The 14,442-nt window shown below is 47.8% G+C and overlaps 1 protein-coding gene across 5 annotated transcripts in view; it reads right to left on the bottom strand.

The window, feature by feature from the left end:
- Positions 1-14,442, bottom strand: part of ARHGAP22 (Rho GTPase activating protein 22) — a 136,257-nt gene that overhangs the window by 96,217 nt on the left and 25,598 nt on the right. For all 5 annotated transcript variants that reach the window (XM_041745054.1, XM_041745056.1, XM_041745058.1 and 2 more), the window contains one exon: positions 10,099-10,298. In XM_041745054.1, coding sequence (XP_041600988.1) covers positions 10,099-10,298 — 200 coding nt within the window. The remainder of the gene's footprint in view (positions 1-10,098; positions 10,299-14,442) is intronic.

Below are 14,442 nucleotides of genomic sequence, written 5' to 3'. Positions count from 1 at the left end.
TTATGCCCCCAAAGAAGGTCTGGTGTAGATTCTGGAGCCCCAGGATGGTGAAGATAGTGTTCATCCTTCACAGTTTGTGAGGACAGCCCTGTGGAGGCCTCCTGAAGGGGCTGGGATGCCTGCACCCCTCCCACTGACCTGAGTTTTGGGGTTCATGATAGTCCTGAGAACTTCACACTCTAACTGAGCTCTCTCTCCAGCCTGAGGCTGGCTCTCTGGAAAGTCTTCATTTTTCACTCTGTCTGAAGGGAGACTGTCTGAAGGCCACCTTCTGAACGCTCCTTAGCAAGGACGTGATAAGATTTTCCACCAGCAGCATCTTGAAAAATTGCAGACACATTTCAGAAAGCAATCACTCAAGGTTCCTTATCTTCTGTAATTCTGATTGTGGCGTCAGATCAATCTTAAAAAGCTTTGGCCTCTGACACCCAACCAGGAACCGAACCACTCCAAGTTTTAAATAACGCAGATCACAATGAAGTTCAGTGCCAAGCAGGGAACATCCTCCCTTTCCTTATCACACAAGCCTGTAACCATGGCTATTACTGTCTAAAATGCAGGTATTAAGAGAGGCAACCTAATGTTGGAGACAAATTGCTTCTTGGCTGGGGCACTTTCCCTCCCTAAGGAGCTGAGATGAGTCACTTGTTCAGCAGATGTCTTTGCTAAGGACTGGGTCCTGAAGCTTCTCCCAGCAGATTCCAGAGTGATGCTACTTCCTGTGCACTGCAGATGCATGCGGTGTGCTCCACGTGTCCCCACATCCTGCTTTACCTCTGGGTTGCCAGCTACCCCTAGTCTCCCCAGAGAGCCTTTCAGTAGGTAGTCCCTGAGGGACAGCACTGCGTCCTCCTCCAAAGCAGGGGCTTTGGGGGCTGAGCACCAGCTCCCTGCACCTTCCCAGCTGACCACCATCCCTAAATCCCTTACCTGTGGGGCTGCCCAGCCCAAGGCCTAAGCCCTTGCAGGTAGATCCTGCTAGGAACCAAGGGTAGGCCTGGGGCCTGGGGCAGACTTGCAGCTCTAAGCATGGGGTCTGGGCAGAGACCCTAGGAATCCTCTGGCCTCATAGCCATTCCTGATCCCTGAAGGGGTGTCCTTGGCAGGGTGGTAGGTTCTCTTCCTGAGGTCCTGGTTTTTCCTACAGTTAGTTAGCTCTGTGTCATTCCAGGTTCCTGGTCTAGACTCCAGCCCAGATCATGTATATCCCTGACCTGCACTGAGTCATTTCTGGGGCCACCCCTTTAGTTGGCTCCATCTCACTGGAATCCCTGTCTCACAGCAGGTGGTGGGGTTGAGGTGCCCGGATCTTCAGCTAACACCTCATTCTACACAGGTAAGGCGGCATCGAACTCAACCTCTGACCCTGGGCCCTCATCTTCACTGTGGGCATCCTAATGCCTGTGACCAAGTTTATGGGAATGAAATGCAATGCCATGTTGGAAAGTGTACAAAGCCAATGCTCAGGAGAGTTAGTGTCCTGCCACTGTGTGGCAGGCCCACAGTGCCTGTGGGTGTTGAGTAGACTTTTAGGGTTACAGGTGAATTAATGCTTGTGACCAGACTAGAATGCTTATACGGGGCTTTCCTGAACCTTCTAGTGGTGACAAAGCTCTGGCCAGTGGGACTGGTCAGGAGTGACCTTAATCTTTTCTTTCCTGCCCCTCTTAGTAACCTTGGAGGTCTTCAGAGACAGATGAGGCTACCACTGGTCCATAGCAAAATTTAAATTTTTATTGTGCTTAGGTGCTGGATTTCAGGACCATTGAACATTGTTGATTGTAACTAATTAGAAGGTATTTGGAGATGTTAAATTTTAGATAATTTTATCCCAAACTGCTCACTTGGCCACACACACAAAAAGTTTTAGAATCATGGTACTATTTAAACATTGTATTTTTATGCAAGTAATGCTGTTTCATTAATAAAGATTATTCTCTTGCTCCTCTGATTGGATGTTGGGAGGGAAAGGCAATGAGTGGTCAGGCCAGTCTATTTGTGATGCGGTATTAGGAGGTGTGGGGGAGCTGCCTTACTCTCGTGGTCAGAAGCACTGAGTGGGGCTTGGAAAAGTTCTGGGTTTTGACCTCAAGCTGTGATGGCCATGTCTGATGTCTGACTTCCTGTCTGACTTTTGGGACCGGAGTGCTGGAAGGAACCCAGCAAGGCTGTAGGTCACCGTGAGTAAGGGGTCATGGCTACCACACCAGTCCCTGGCAAATGCCCAGCATTGTAGGAACTCCCCTGGACAGAGCATGAAAATGATCCGTCTTCCTCCTTGGCTCACTGGACCCAGCAGTAGGCCTCTTTGCCGCCTTAAAATACCTAGTTTTCCAGGTGGAGGGGTTAAGGGAGAAACAAGAGATAAGTTGAATTCATTGGGAGCCCAGGACACTTAGTATCTGCAGAAGAGGACTGATGCATTCACACAGGAACCAGCCACCAGTGGCACGTGCTCTCAGCTTCCTAAGGGGTGGGGGTCTTCGCTGGCCACCCACCTCTTTCCAGTATTTTCTCTGATCCAGGATTTGGGTGGATGTTGGTGTAGATTTCTGACTTACCTTGGGGCTCACCCTACCTTTAGCTCTTTGGAGCCTGGCTGGAGGGTTTGGAAAAGCCTCTGCTGTTCCTTCAGCTGGGAGCAGGGTGGTGGTGGTGGGGATATAGGGCCTCTCTACAGCTCAGGTCTGGGGCCCTGGACCATAAGCTACTCTTCCATGTGGTTTTTCCTTGCCTTGTTTCCAACCTTCTGTCCCCATGACAAACAGGTGTCCCAGAAACTGACCCTGCAGGCTCAGCCTGGTCCATGCTTCGGAGCACACTCCCCCAGATGGGTCCAGGGACTCACCTTGCGGGAACGGCCCTTCCTGGGCTGGAAATGGTCTGGTTCTCTGCTACTGCTCTCGAGCCCTGCAACTGGAGCTGTGCTCTGGGGTGACAGTGCCTTTGAAAGCAGCCTCTGAGCTGGGTACTTGAGAATGGCTTAGTCTGAGAAACACAGATTCTTGCACACTGACCAGTGCCAGTCTGCCCTGCCGAGGGGACTGCTACCACAGAGTACAGGCTGTGTTTTGTGGAGAAAGTCACACTTCATTCCTCTCCTCTCCAAAGGTGCAGTTCATTCTAGAAATGCTCTCTTCCACCTCAGGGGCCCGGGCAAGGCAGCAGTCCTACACAGATGCCCCCAATCTCCCCCATTTTGCCCAGCAGTCTGTTAATGTATTAAGGAGCTAGAATGCTCCAAATATAATTAAAAGTAAGTTATTCCTGTCTAAACATTGAATAAAATATAATCGCCAAGCTGCCTCAATATCATCTGATTCATTTTTCTGGCTAGTCATAGACAAAACTAGCAATTTACCAATCAGTCTTGTAGCTGTTACTGTAGATTAACTGGTTTCAATTGAAAGCCAAAGGATTGATTATAAGTGGGAGACACTGAAGTCCTGTAAGCTAATAACCATGCTGACTGAAATTAGCAGACCCTGCGAGAAGCTCATTGTATTTACATCAATAGTCAGGCCACATGCAGGGAAACACAGGAGTCATTTGTAGAAGGTGAAGATCCATTTTGCAGGTGTGACATTCTGGGTGCAAAAGGATTCGGGGGCAGCCAGACTCTTGTTACTTGTGATTTATATATTCTGGAGGGTGTCATCAGGCCTCTTAGTATCCTGGTTTTCTTTCCCTACAATGGTAGCAAATATTGCCATATAATGATTGGTGGTATAGGCAACAGGTGTTGCTGGTCTCGTTATTCCGTTGGCCCACTTTCAAAACAACTGCTGTACGGTGCAAGATAAACTTTAAAACATGTATTTTTGGATTATTCCTTCAATCTTATATTTTTCCTTCGCATGCCTGATGCAGAAAAAGAAATGGTTTTCACTAAATATTGTCTAAAAATAAGCTGGCTGCTGTTACCGATTTGAATTTAAGAAATATGTTTCTATTTGATTAGAATAAGTGACTAGAATTTTCATGTTGATCTGTTTAATAATGGGGAGTTATATTTCTCAAATAGCTTCACAAATATAAAGCTTCCTCTAAAAAAACCCCACAGATTCTGATATTTGATCCAAAATAAAGGAAGGATTTTTCTTTGTATAAGACTCCAATGAGTAATTCTTTGCAAAAGAAACATTTGGAGTTGTCCCCAAGGACATTTTAAACAAGAAAACATTTATTGTTTAGTTTTTCTTCTGCAGCACTAACAGTAAAGTTACCGTCACTCCCCAAACAGCTCATGATGACCCCTAACACCCTGTGGAGGACATCTGTCCAGTAGCTCTTGAGTTACCCTGAGGCAGTGAGCAGGGCTTCTGTGGTACCTCAGTACCTTTCCATCACACTCACGTGTTCCTTCTGAGCGCAGAGAGATCTACTGGAATTCTCTCTGGCAAGATCTATGGTAGCAGTGGGAGGCAATTAGTCACCTGCTTTTCTGTGGACAGATTTGCAGATGGAAAGTAGGAAGGAGGAAGAGAAGTCAGGCTCTCCAGAAGTTCTCAGGAAGTCAGGGGCAAGTTCACTAAGCCAAATGTGACTAGTTGGAGACACCAGCTGCAAAGGTCCCATGGCATCCTTCTTGCCGCCAACTCTTTCTCCATGAAGACCTTTGCCAGTGCCACAGGTGGAGCTCTTTACAAATGGCTCTGCAGAGGCCAGCTGGACTCGGCGGCTCTCTCTAGAAGAGGGAGCCCTCTGAACTCTCTAGGGCTGCATCCTTTCTAGAAATGAAGTTGAGTTTTCCTTTTCTTGTTTAAATTAAAAATACTTTAAGATACGGATTTAAATGAATATAGTATCACTGTAAGAATTTAAAAGAATACCTCACTCTCCATGCCCTCCCTGCAGCTCGTATTCTGAAAATTCCCCAAATAAATTACTTCGGTTTTATTTCACCCACTTTTTCAGTTAAGGTCATATCTCAACACAACTGAATGAATCAAACAGTGCCATGAGGCGAGGTGTAAGGCTGCAATACCTTCGCCTTCTCCAGGGTTCACATCCCCTCCCCACCTCAATGCTCTTTCACTTTTAAATAAATAAAATCTTTTTTTTTTTTTTTTACTTTTTTTTTTTCTCCTGCATGGTTTCTGTTGCCTCTAACTTTTTTCTTTCTTCCTGTGTTTGCATGTGTCCTTCACATGAGATTCTTTCCTTAAATGTGTAGTGACCCAAAGCTATTTATCCCTATTTAGGAAGGGTTCTGTAAAGAGTAGACTGGAAGCTGTTTGAGGGGCAGCGCCCACATGACAGGCCAGCAGAGATGGGCTGGGGCTGCTTCACTTGAGAAGCCCTGCTGTCAGTATATTTTGCTTTTTTTCTTCTTGGCCTGTTAGATTCTTCAGTGAAAGTTCTTCATTTCCTTCCTGAGGGCTCTTCCTGACTGCTGGAGCCACAAGTGGGATGGAGATGGGGAGGCCTGAGTACCTGGAGCCCATCCCCTTCTGTCTCACTCTCCTGTTCTGGGCAGGGCTCCCTCCAGCAGGGGGCCAGGTGTTCTCAGCCTAGAGTGTCTCTCTCCCAGCCTTCCTGGGGAATCCCAGTGTTACACCACAGGGAGGAAGAGCAGTCAGGCTTCACATGCGGTTGTTCATATCTGCGGCCCAGTTGCTTTTTAAGCTGACCTTCCACCAGCTCTGTTTTGCGCTCCTGTTTTGCCCTTGTTTCCAGAGATAACTGGTCTTGCCAATTCCCGAATCTTTGGTGGGAGGTGAGGGGGTGCTGCTTTGCAAACCAGATTTTTGTGCTCTCCTAGTGCTCACTTGGAATTGAGCTCTCTGGGATCAGCTGAATCAGCTACCTCTTGCCCATCTGTTTTCTTGCATCCAGCATGCTGTGGTGGCAGCTGTCTTCTGTCCCTTCCATCTAGGTGTGTTCACACCTTCAAAAGCAGTTCTGTTTACTGGAGTTGTAGGGTTTTTAAATCTGTCATCTTTAACTAGAAGTTTGCCTTTAGTTTTTGATTTCTTTATTAATTTAGGAGGTATTATGAAGTGTGTATTTTAAATTTATTTGAGAGAGAGAAAACGAGAACTTGTGAATGGTGGGCGGTGAGGGATAGAGAGAGAGGGAGAGAGAGTCTCAAGCAAAATCCCCACTGAGCACAGAGCTTGCCTCAGGGCTCGATCTCATGACCCTGAGATCAAGACTCGAGCCAAAATCAAGAGTTAGATGCTTAAGGTACTGAGCCGCCCAGGCATCCCATGAAGTATATATTTTATTTCCTTGTGTATAGAACTTCTCTGTCTTGCACACACACCCTCACTCACTGTCATTTTGTTCCTAATTTATAAGTCTTTTTTTGCACTACGTCTCTATAATTTCACTTTTTGAAAAAAATAGAGAAAAATGAGTATTGTTTTTCTTTATGTATCCTTCAAAGCTATGTCACTAAGAGCATAGATGTTCACAGCTGCTCTATTTTCTCAGTATGTTAGTTATATTATTATGAAATATTTCTCTTTGTTCTTTTTTATTACCTTGGATTCTATTATTTTTTATTTTGATGTTGCTAAATCTGCTCGCCTTTTGCTTGCATTCGCTGACTTATCTTTTCTCCATTGTTTTGTTTTTCAATCTTTCTGTTTTTTGTTCTTTTTAAAGCCAATCTTCCACTGTCTCTTAAGATTCAGGTGAATCTGACCTAATCACATTTGTTATGATGACTGCAATGTTTGTACATATTCCTTGTCATCCTATTTACTTATTTTATCTTTTCTATTCACTTTTCCCTCTTGTTTTTGTCCCTCCCATTTTCCATGCATTTGTTGAACTGATCACATTTGTTACACTTTTTCCATCTTATGTTTTGGAAGTTCTACTTTCCACTTCTATGCTGTTCCATTTCTATTCAAAGTCAAGAGACCCACAAGTGAAGGATCTGGATGTCGAATCATTAGACTAAAAGTGAGTCCTTGAACCACGGGAATGCATCAGCCTGCTCAACAAAGAATTCAGCAACAGGTTTTATGGCCCAGGAAACATTTCCAGCAGCAGCTAAAACCACTAAGATGCAAAAACCTGGAATCTTCTATTAGTGCAACCATAGGGTCTGTCTGCTGAAGAAATCATCAGAAGCAGGCACTGGCAAAAGGAGTTAGGACAAGGGCACACTTCCAGGTTCTGCTCTAAAGCTCCTTTCTTTGCCTAGTCTTCCTGTCCAGCCTTGTATGCCTACTTTGCCTCTATCTCGAATTTTCCCCATCTCTATGCTCTTATGTACTCTGCTGGCCCTCCCGCTAGTGAGAAGGGGATAGGGGAAGTGATAGCGGTTGGAGAGAGAATAAGAATATGGGCCGAAAAAAAAAAAAAAAAAAAGAATATGGGCCGAGAGTCATCCTCGTCATGTGTGATGTGCTCTGGGCAGCATCAAGGGTAGCTGGATGTCCTTCCTCGCGACAATTACATCTTCTAGACAGATGACAGGCTGTCTGTCAGGTGGGTGTTTACTGCCTGGGCACTTCTGTCACTGTAAACAGTGAGCAGGGCACATTTTTCCAGGAACCAGATATTGAGACTTAGTCCATTACATGTAGTTCATGCAATTAAGTGGAAATGTATGGGCTATTCTGCCAGCAGGCATGCAGGTTTGAGATCATACTGTAGAAGCTAAATGAATCAAATTTAACCAACAGTTTCCTTGAGATTAGGAACCTGTGCAACAGGGCTGCCACTGGGCTTTGTGGAGGGCGGGGGGGGGGGGGAATTATGGGAAGGAATCCTGTTCCAAGAGGACTTGGGAGTGTTAGCCAGGCCCAGAGAGGCCAAAACAGGGGCCCTGGGCCTGTTGCTGGCATCTATTGGGAGACAGTGGCTCCTTTTAGAGATCCAATGGCTCCCTGGCATGAATGCCCTGGTTTAGTTAGGACTGGTCTCCAGGCTCCTCCCATGCCCAGGCTGATGACTGAGGATGTGGATGCCACCATTTTGTTAGCTGTTTCCACCAGAAGCCACTGAAGTCTGGAAAAGATGGAGGTGAGGAAAAGGAGTGTCTGGTTTAGGAAATCCAGGAGACAGAGCTTCCTCCTGGAGCTGCAGCTGATGGACAAGGGCCACCTGAGCCTCACCTTGAGGAACATGTGGGGAAGCCTGTGGCAGGGGTCCACACATGGCCTGGGCCACCTCAGTGTGTTCCTTTTGTCCACTGGGCCTGCCCAGCACTGACACAGTCCTCTCAGGAGACGGTGTCATGGGCTAGGCCAGGAGGGGATGGCAGTAGGGGCCACAAACAGGGCCCCAAAAGGGTGGGGACCCTGGCAACTTTCCCAGTCATCAGAGTGACACTAACAGGTCAGCCAGGAAAGTTAAGACATTGTTTAAAGGCCAAGGCTGGTCTTCAACACCAGAAGTAAAGGCCAGAAGGAAAATGGTGGTGGGCAAGCCAGAAGTGTGGTACCTAATCTGGGGAGTGGGAGCGGCAGCAGGGCTGGGGAAGTGGGGAGGAAGGCAAAGGCAGGGCTGAGGAAGCTGGAGGGTACCCACGCATGTGCTAGGATCTGCAATCGGATATGTATATGTGCTACAATCTGATCCTTAGCACATTTCTGTGACATAGGGAATGATGTCTCCATTTAGCAGTGAGAAAACCAAAGGGAAAACAAAGTAAGTGACCTGTCCCAAGTCATAAAGCTAGAGTGCTAGGCCTAATTCAAATCAATTTCACATCCGCCTGACTCCAAGGTTTCTATTTGTTCCACTCGACCTTCCTGGGAGTCATTTTCCTTCCTTATGAAAGCAGGGAGGCTGGACAAGATCAGGGTTTCCTACACTTTAGTTCAGCTCCACCTTCATGATGTGTGTCCTACCCACCTCTCCTCTGTGCTAGAATTTATGGAAAAGTTTTCCTTAAACAGTCCCACACTTCTATTTATTTATTTTTTATTGTGGTAAAATATATATGACTTACTGTTTTAACCATTTTAAATGTATAGTTCAGGGGCGCTAAGTACCTTCACATTGCTGTGCAATGCTTTTAGATTTTTTTTTTAAAGATTTATTTACGAGAGAGAGAGAGAGAGAGAGAGAGAGAGAGAAGAGCAAGCATGGGGAGGGGGGGAGGGGCAGAAGGAGTGAGAGAATCCTGACATAGTCTACTCGCTGAGCATGGATCCTGACATAAGGCTGGATCTCTTGACCCTGAGACCATGACCTGAGTTGAAATCAAGAGCCAGACGCTTAATCAACTGAGCTACCTAGGCACCCCAATGCTTTTTTATTTTAACTTAGATATATTAAAAGGGAAAAGGTGATATCACTGTTCAATGGAGACTTTCCACAAACAGAAGTTAACCATTAGAATAATACACAGAAGACAGAACATTACGCCACTATTGTCACTGGAAGCTCTGACATGAGGCCTGCTCCTTTCCACCCCCATCTCCATTTTTTAAGGGAAGATCCCAAATGTTGGAGATGGCTAAACATATGCTAGCACACAACTGAAGCTTCCCCTTGATATACTCAGAAAGACTGAAAGAGGGGTGGGGAGGTCATCTATCTTCCTTCTGTGATGTCCATATGATCCTGTGCTATGCCCAGGTCCTTCCTCCAACCTGTCCATCACTGAGCACCCTTTCTGCCCTCAGGCCCCAGCTCCACACAGTGGGACCCCAGACTGGGTGGATCTTCCAGGACTGGTAGAAGACAGAGGTAGCCACTGAAAGGCAGAGGCATTGGACACAGGGGCTCCACAGTGAGCCATGTTTCAGTTTGAGGTGAGATTTGTCTTTGGTATCCATGTCCTTGGACATTGGAAGTAACTGGAATGTTTCCAAGAGGCTGGAAAGAACACAGGAAAGATTCATTTTCTTAAGCTGTGCAGAGATGCTCCCTATCAACTTTCTATGGAGACATTTTCATTACTGAAGCTGTGGATGTGCTTCTCTAAAACAAATTGTGATACCAGGGACATGAGGGCTGAGAACAAAAACCACTTCAGAAATCCTGGTGAAGTGCCACAGTGATTGAAGTCAGTGGCTCAGGGGCTTGAGGACAGGAGGCTATCTCTGCCTTCGGCCCTCTCCTGGGCATAGTTTACCCTCCCTTCAACCCTGTCATGATGCCCCAGGATGCAAGGCGCGTGCTTCTCACCTGGGGCTTGGTCTCATCTTTGTCCTTGTAGTAGAAAAGCTGATCCCCACGCAGCACGAACCAGCGCTGCTGCCAGTTCTTCATGATGCTTCTCTGCTTCTTCAGCCAGCCCTCCTTCAGCACAGGGCCCAGCCTGTGGGGACAGGGCAGCCGCCCAGGACTTCGGCTCTGCTCTCCCATCACCAGGCTTTTGGAGCGGGCTGGAAGCCAAAGACACACACAATGAGTGTGAAGGATGCATGCCCGTTGTCAGTCCTTGCCCCATTCTGGCATCCTGGCTGCTCTGTGACCGGGGCTTGGGAGCCTAAACCAGCAGGACATGACTGTGCTTGGCATACTTCCGCCTCAGTTAAACAGGGCATGGGATGGAACACCTCAGCAGCAGCAGCCCAGGGTTATCCGCTTGGGATAGGCGCACAGCCTGCAGGGCTAGTTAGTCTCTGCCGTGTCTATGTATGCATCTATCCACAAATCCATCTATCCATCCACCCAACCAACCACCCACCCAATCAGCATTATTCTAGGTACTAGAGATAAAGCAATGAAATAAATAAGGAACAGATAAAAAATCTGGGTCCTCCTGGAGCTCACATTCCACCAGGGTTTCTGTCACTTTAGCACTTTAGGCCCTGAGGGAGTTGGCCCCTTCAGACCCCCTCCCTGGTTTCTGCATGGCACCCTTCTCTGGAGGCATTAGACTTGAATACCATTGCCCAGAACCTCCAAAACTACCCTTTGCTCTGCTGGGATCATCTTGGTACACTGTGTCTAGACAGCTGTTTGCTGTAACTTGTTAGTGGCTCCCTTGTGGGCAAAGGGGCCATCTCTCCTACCCCAGAGTTTCAGAGTGCCCACAAGCCCTTTTGCCCCACAGGCTTCCTCTGCTCCCCACTTGACACCACTGACTGGCCCTCTACCATGGCTGGTACTGCCCTTCACAGTGATGACTTGTCCCTTATGGGACCTTTATCCCATCACCTCCCCCTCACTCCTCTGTTTCCCTCTCTGGTCAGTATCAAGCATCTTGCAGTGGTCACCAGGAGTGGTCATCCTGGACTTATGAAGAACAGTTCTTCTAAATGTCATTACACTTGTAATTCTTAGACCACGGATCCTAACTTCTGATTGGAATGCATGTTCCCTGTGCCCTATGGCTCTGGCATCGTACCTGTGATTCTATGTGTGTGTGTGTGTGTGCATGTGTGTAGGCTCCTCCCACTATACTGTTGACCACAGTTTCCTAAGCCTGGCCTATCCTCTGCCCATGCTGTCCCACTAGTCTGGACCTTTCTTCAATCCCTTTCACACTCATCCTGGCTTGGGATTCTTGGTGAGCTCCCATGTATCCTTTGAGATACAACTCAGATACTTCTTCTACAGAACCTTCCTTCTGAATCTCCTCCAGAGAGTCATTCCCTCCCCAATCAGGACACATGGCCCATAGACGGCAAATTGTCTGTGTGGCTGCCTGTCTGCCCCACCAGACTGAGGCGCATGGAGGGGAGGACATGGTGCCTTACCCAGGTCTACATGTGTGGCCCGCCCCATGTGCTGCTCAGGGAATGGATGTAAGTCATGGTTGTCCAACATTACAGGCTACTTAGGCTCACCCTAATGAGTAGATGTGTCTGTGTCTTATCATGGTATTAAATGTGCCATGACACTCAGCTGCTCTCTGAGGAGACTGCATAGTTTGGTGGCCCCCGCTTTGCCTCGAGTGACATATGGCCTGGGATAGGATCCTCAATCGACCACTTTTACATGAGCAAAAAATAACGAGGCCATCCCTTGAGCCCTGTTCTAGAAGGATCAGCTCAATGACAGCAGGGAGAGTAAGGAGAGACATCATCCTGTTACCCCGCACAGCTGTGGTAGCTCAGACTGTGTCTGTCCCCACCGTCTCCACCTTGATGCCCCGTTGCCATCTCTTGGCTGTGGTGAGGTCCTTGCTGAATGTTCTAGCCTTGTCTTGGCTGTGCTATGGCCCAGAGGCTGTTTCTAGGCTCACCCCCAATGCACAGAAGGGGCACTGTTGATCCCTGAGGACAGACAGTCCTTCTCAGAGACTAAAGGGAAGGCAAACCAGAGGAGTCAAAAGGCATGGCTTGGCTCCCCCTTCCAGGAAAGGAGCCCATGTCTGAAACCCTGCATGCACCAAGGGTTGAGCTTCACTTGCTCTTACACTTACTGGCTGCCCTCTCCCTTTGTTCCCTACCTCCTGTGGGTCCTGGTCCCCATACTTACCGATGTGTCCTAGATTAAAGTCTGCTTCCCTCCCTATTTCTGTGGCTGTTTACTATCCCTATGAGTTAGCTAAAGATTCCCTTGTTGCTGGGTATTGGAATTCTTCCAATGTTAGTTATTTAATTAAAGAGACAATGGGGTTCCGTTGAAGAAATACAGGATTGTGGCCAGCTCTGTGAAGCAGTCTGTGCCTCAGTCTGCTGATGAACAAGCTGGGTGCATGTGGGATGCTGATACCTGACCCTGCAGAGCGAGCTGGAGGAGGAGACATGGCCACGTCTGGCAGAGTGCTTGGCATGGACGTGGTGTCCAGGAACTGGTTACCGTGGCAGTGAGGATCCTACTAATGGAAATGGTGCAGTGGATGTCTCCATGTGGAACTGTTCTCTGGAGATGGGTTCCCAGAGCAGACTCACAGGGCAGAAGGCATGGACTTTTCTAAGGCATTTAGCTGGTTAGGTGCCATTATACCCTTCCCTTCCTTCTAAAAATGGTATGTGGATATATTACAACACAAAATTATACTGATGTACCAGTTCCTTCATAGTCATCCATATGGAATATCATAATTGGAATATTCCTACTCCATAATTTAGTAGGTATAAAATGACACTTAGTTACTGTTTTAGCTCACCCTGTTGGGTTACTTACCAAGGGGATGTTTTTGCAAGGGCTCCCACTCCTTGTGTAATGTTTCTGCCCTCTCCCTTTGCCCACTAAACTGATTGCCTCTGGTGGGAACTGCTGACTGGGAGTGGCGGGGGGCGGGCGGTGCAGCTAGGGTCCTTATAGGTCTTCTGGTCATTTGGACCCCTTTCTCCTCTTGAATGAGTCTTACAAATTCTCTAGAAGTTTCTGCAATGCTAGAAAATCTGCCTTTCCGTTTCCAGGTGCCCATTGCACCACATCTGGGGTCCACCCTGCTCTCCACCTCTGCTCTGCACCTCAGCTGTTCTGTAGGAAGAAGCGCTTGGGTGGAGCTGCTGGCAGGTAGACGGGGGTTGTGTCCGACAGAACCCGACAGCATCGGGAAGGATCCCTCTGCTCCTAGGGCTGTACCTGCCCCTCCATCACTCCTTCCATATCAGGCTATGCAGGGGCTGGAGCAGGGCTGGATTCAGCAGACACTTACTGATTTCATTCCAGGGTCCAGAGCTGTCTGTGGCACTAGGGGCTCAGGCACTAGGGTTCCACAACCTGAGGATTCCTGTGGAGTCTGACAGAGGACTGAGGTGAGGGAGAGTACAGGTGTGACCCCTAGTTATTGAGTTCTCTTCTCTAGGTCTCAATTTCTTCATCTCTAAAATTCTTTAATGGGTTGAGAGTCAATGGTAAAATGAAGTCAGCAGTGCCTAGGCTTTTGTTTTTTAATTGAGATTTCTAACATGAGCCTGGACAGAAGCAGGGCCCCTGTGGGTGAAGAATCTCTGGAAGAGGTGGGTTGGCTCAGGTCTCCTCTGTCTATTTGTATATTCTCATCTTCCTCTTCTTGGGGAATCTGCAAGGGCTGTGTAGAATCCTCCACCTTTCTAAAGACTCTCTGGGGCCTTTAGTGAGGAATCTGGCTTTACAGAATGTTCTAATGCTACATCTTTGGTTCTGTTTGTTGTCTTCTATTACAACAAGACCTGAAATGGTCTCATTTGACAGGATCATAGCACTGGTAGGATCCAGAATATACCTGCCCTTCCTTCCACACCCCCTATAGCATCTGGACAGGGCCAGCACATGCAGGAGCTCAAAAAAAAATACAGTGACTCATCAGTGCACCCCAACACTGAGGAATACTGGAGAGTCCTCAGCTGAGCACTGGGCCATATCTGCAGAAACACTCCCTGTCCAGGCATGTCTACCCAGGGAGGCTGAGCTCTTGGAGGGCAGTATGCTGGATACTGAGCCTGGTGGACAGGAGGTGCCCAGCAAGAAAGAAATGACTGCAGTGTGAGTGATCTGCTGTTCCCTCAATGTGGCCAGACAATGTAGCAATGTTTACTGCCCTGATCCCCAGGCCCTGGGCACTACCCTCCTGAGGGCTGCAGGTATGGAGGAGGCAGGCAATGGGGTGGGGGTTGCCGGGGGGGGGCTTGTTTCCTGGGGCAA

The sequence above is a fragment of the Vulpes lagopus genome, chromosome 2, assembly GCF_018345385.1.
Source record: "Vulpes lagopus strain Blue_001 chromosome 2, ASM1834538v1, whole genome shotgun sequence".
Lineage (NCBI taxonomy): Eukaryota > Metazoa > Chordata > Mammalia > Carnivora > Canidae > Vulpes > Vulpes lagopus.
Note: the sequence above shows the minus strand (reverse complement) of the source record. Positions and strands in the feature narration are given on the sequence as shown.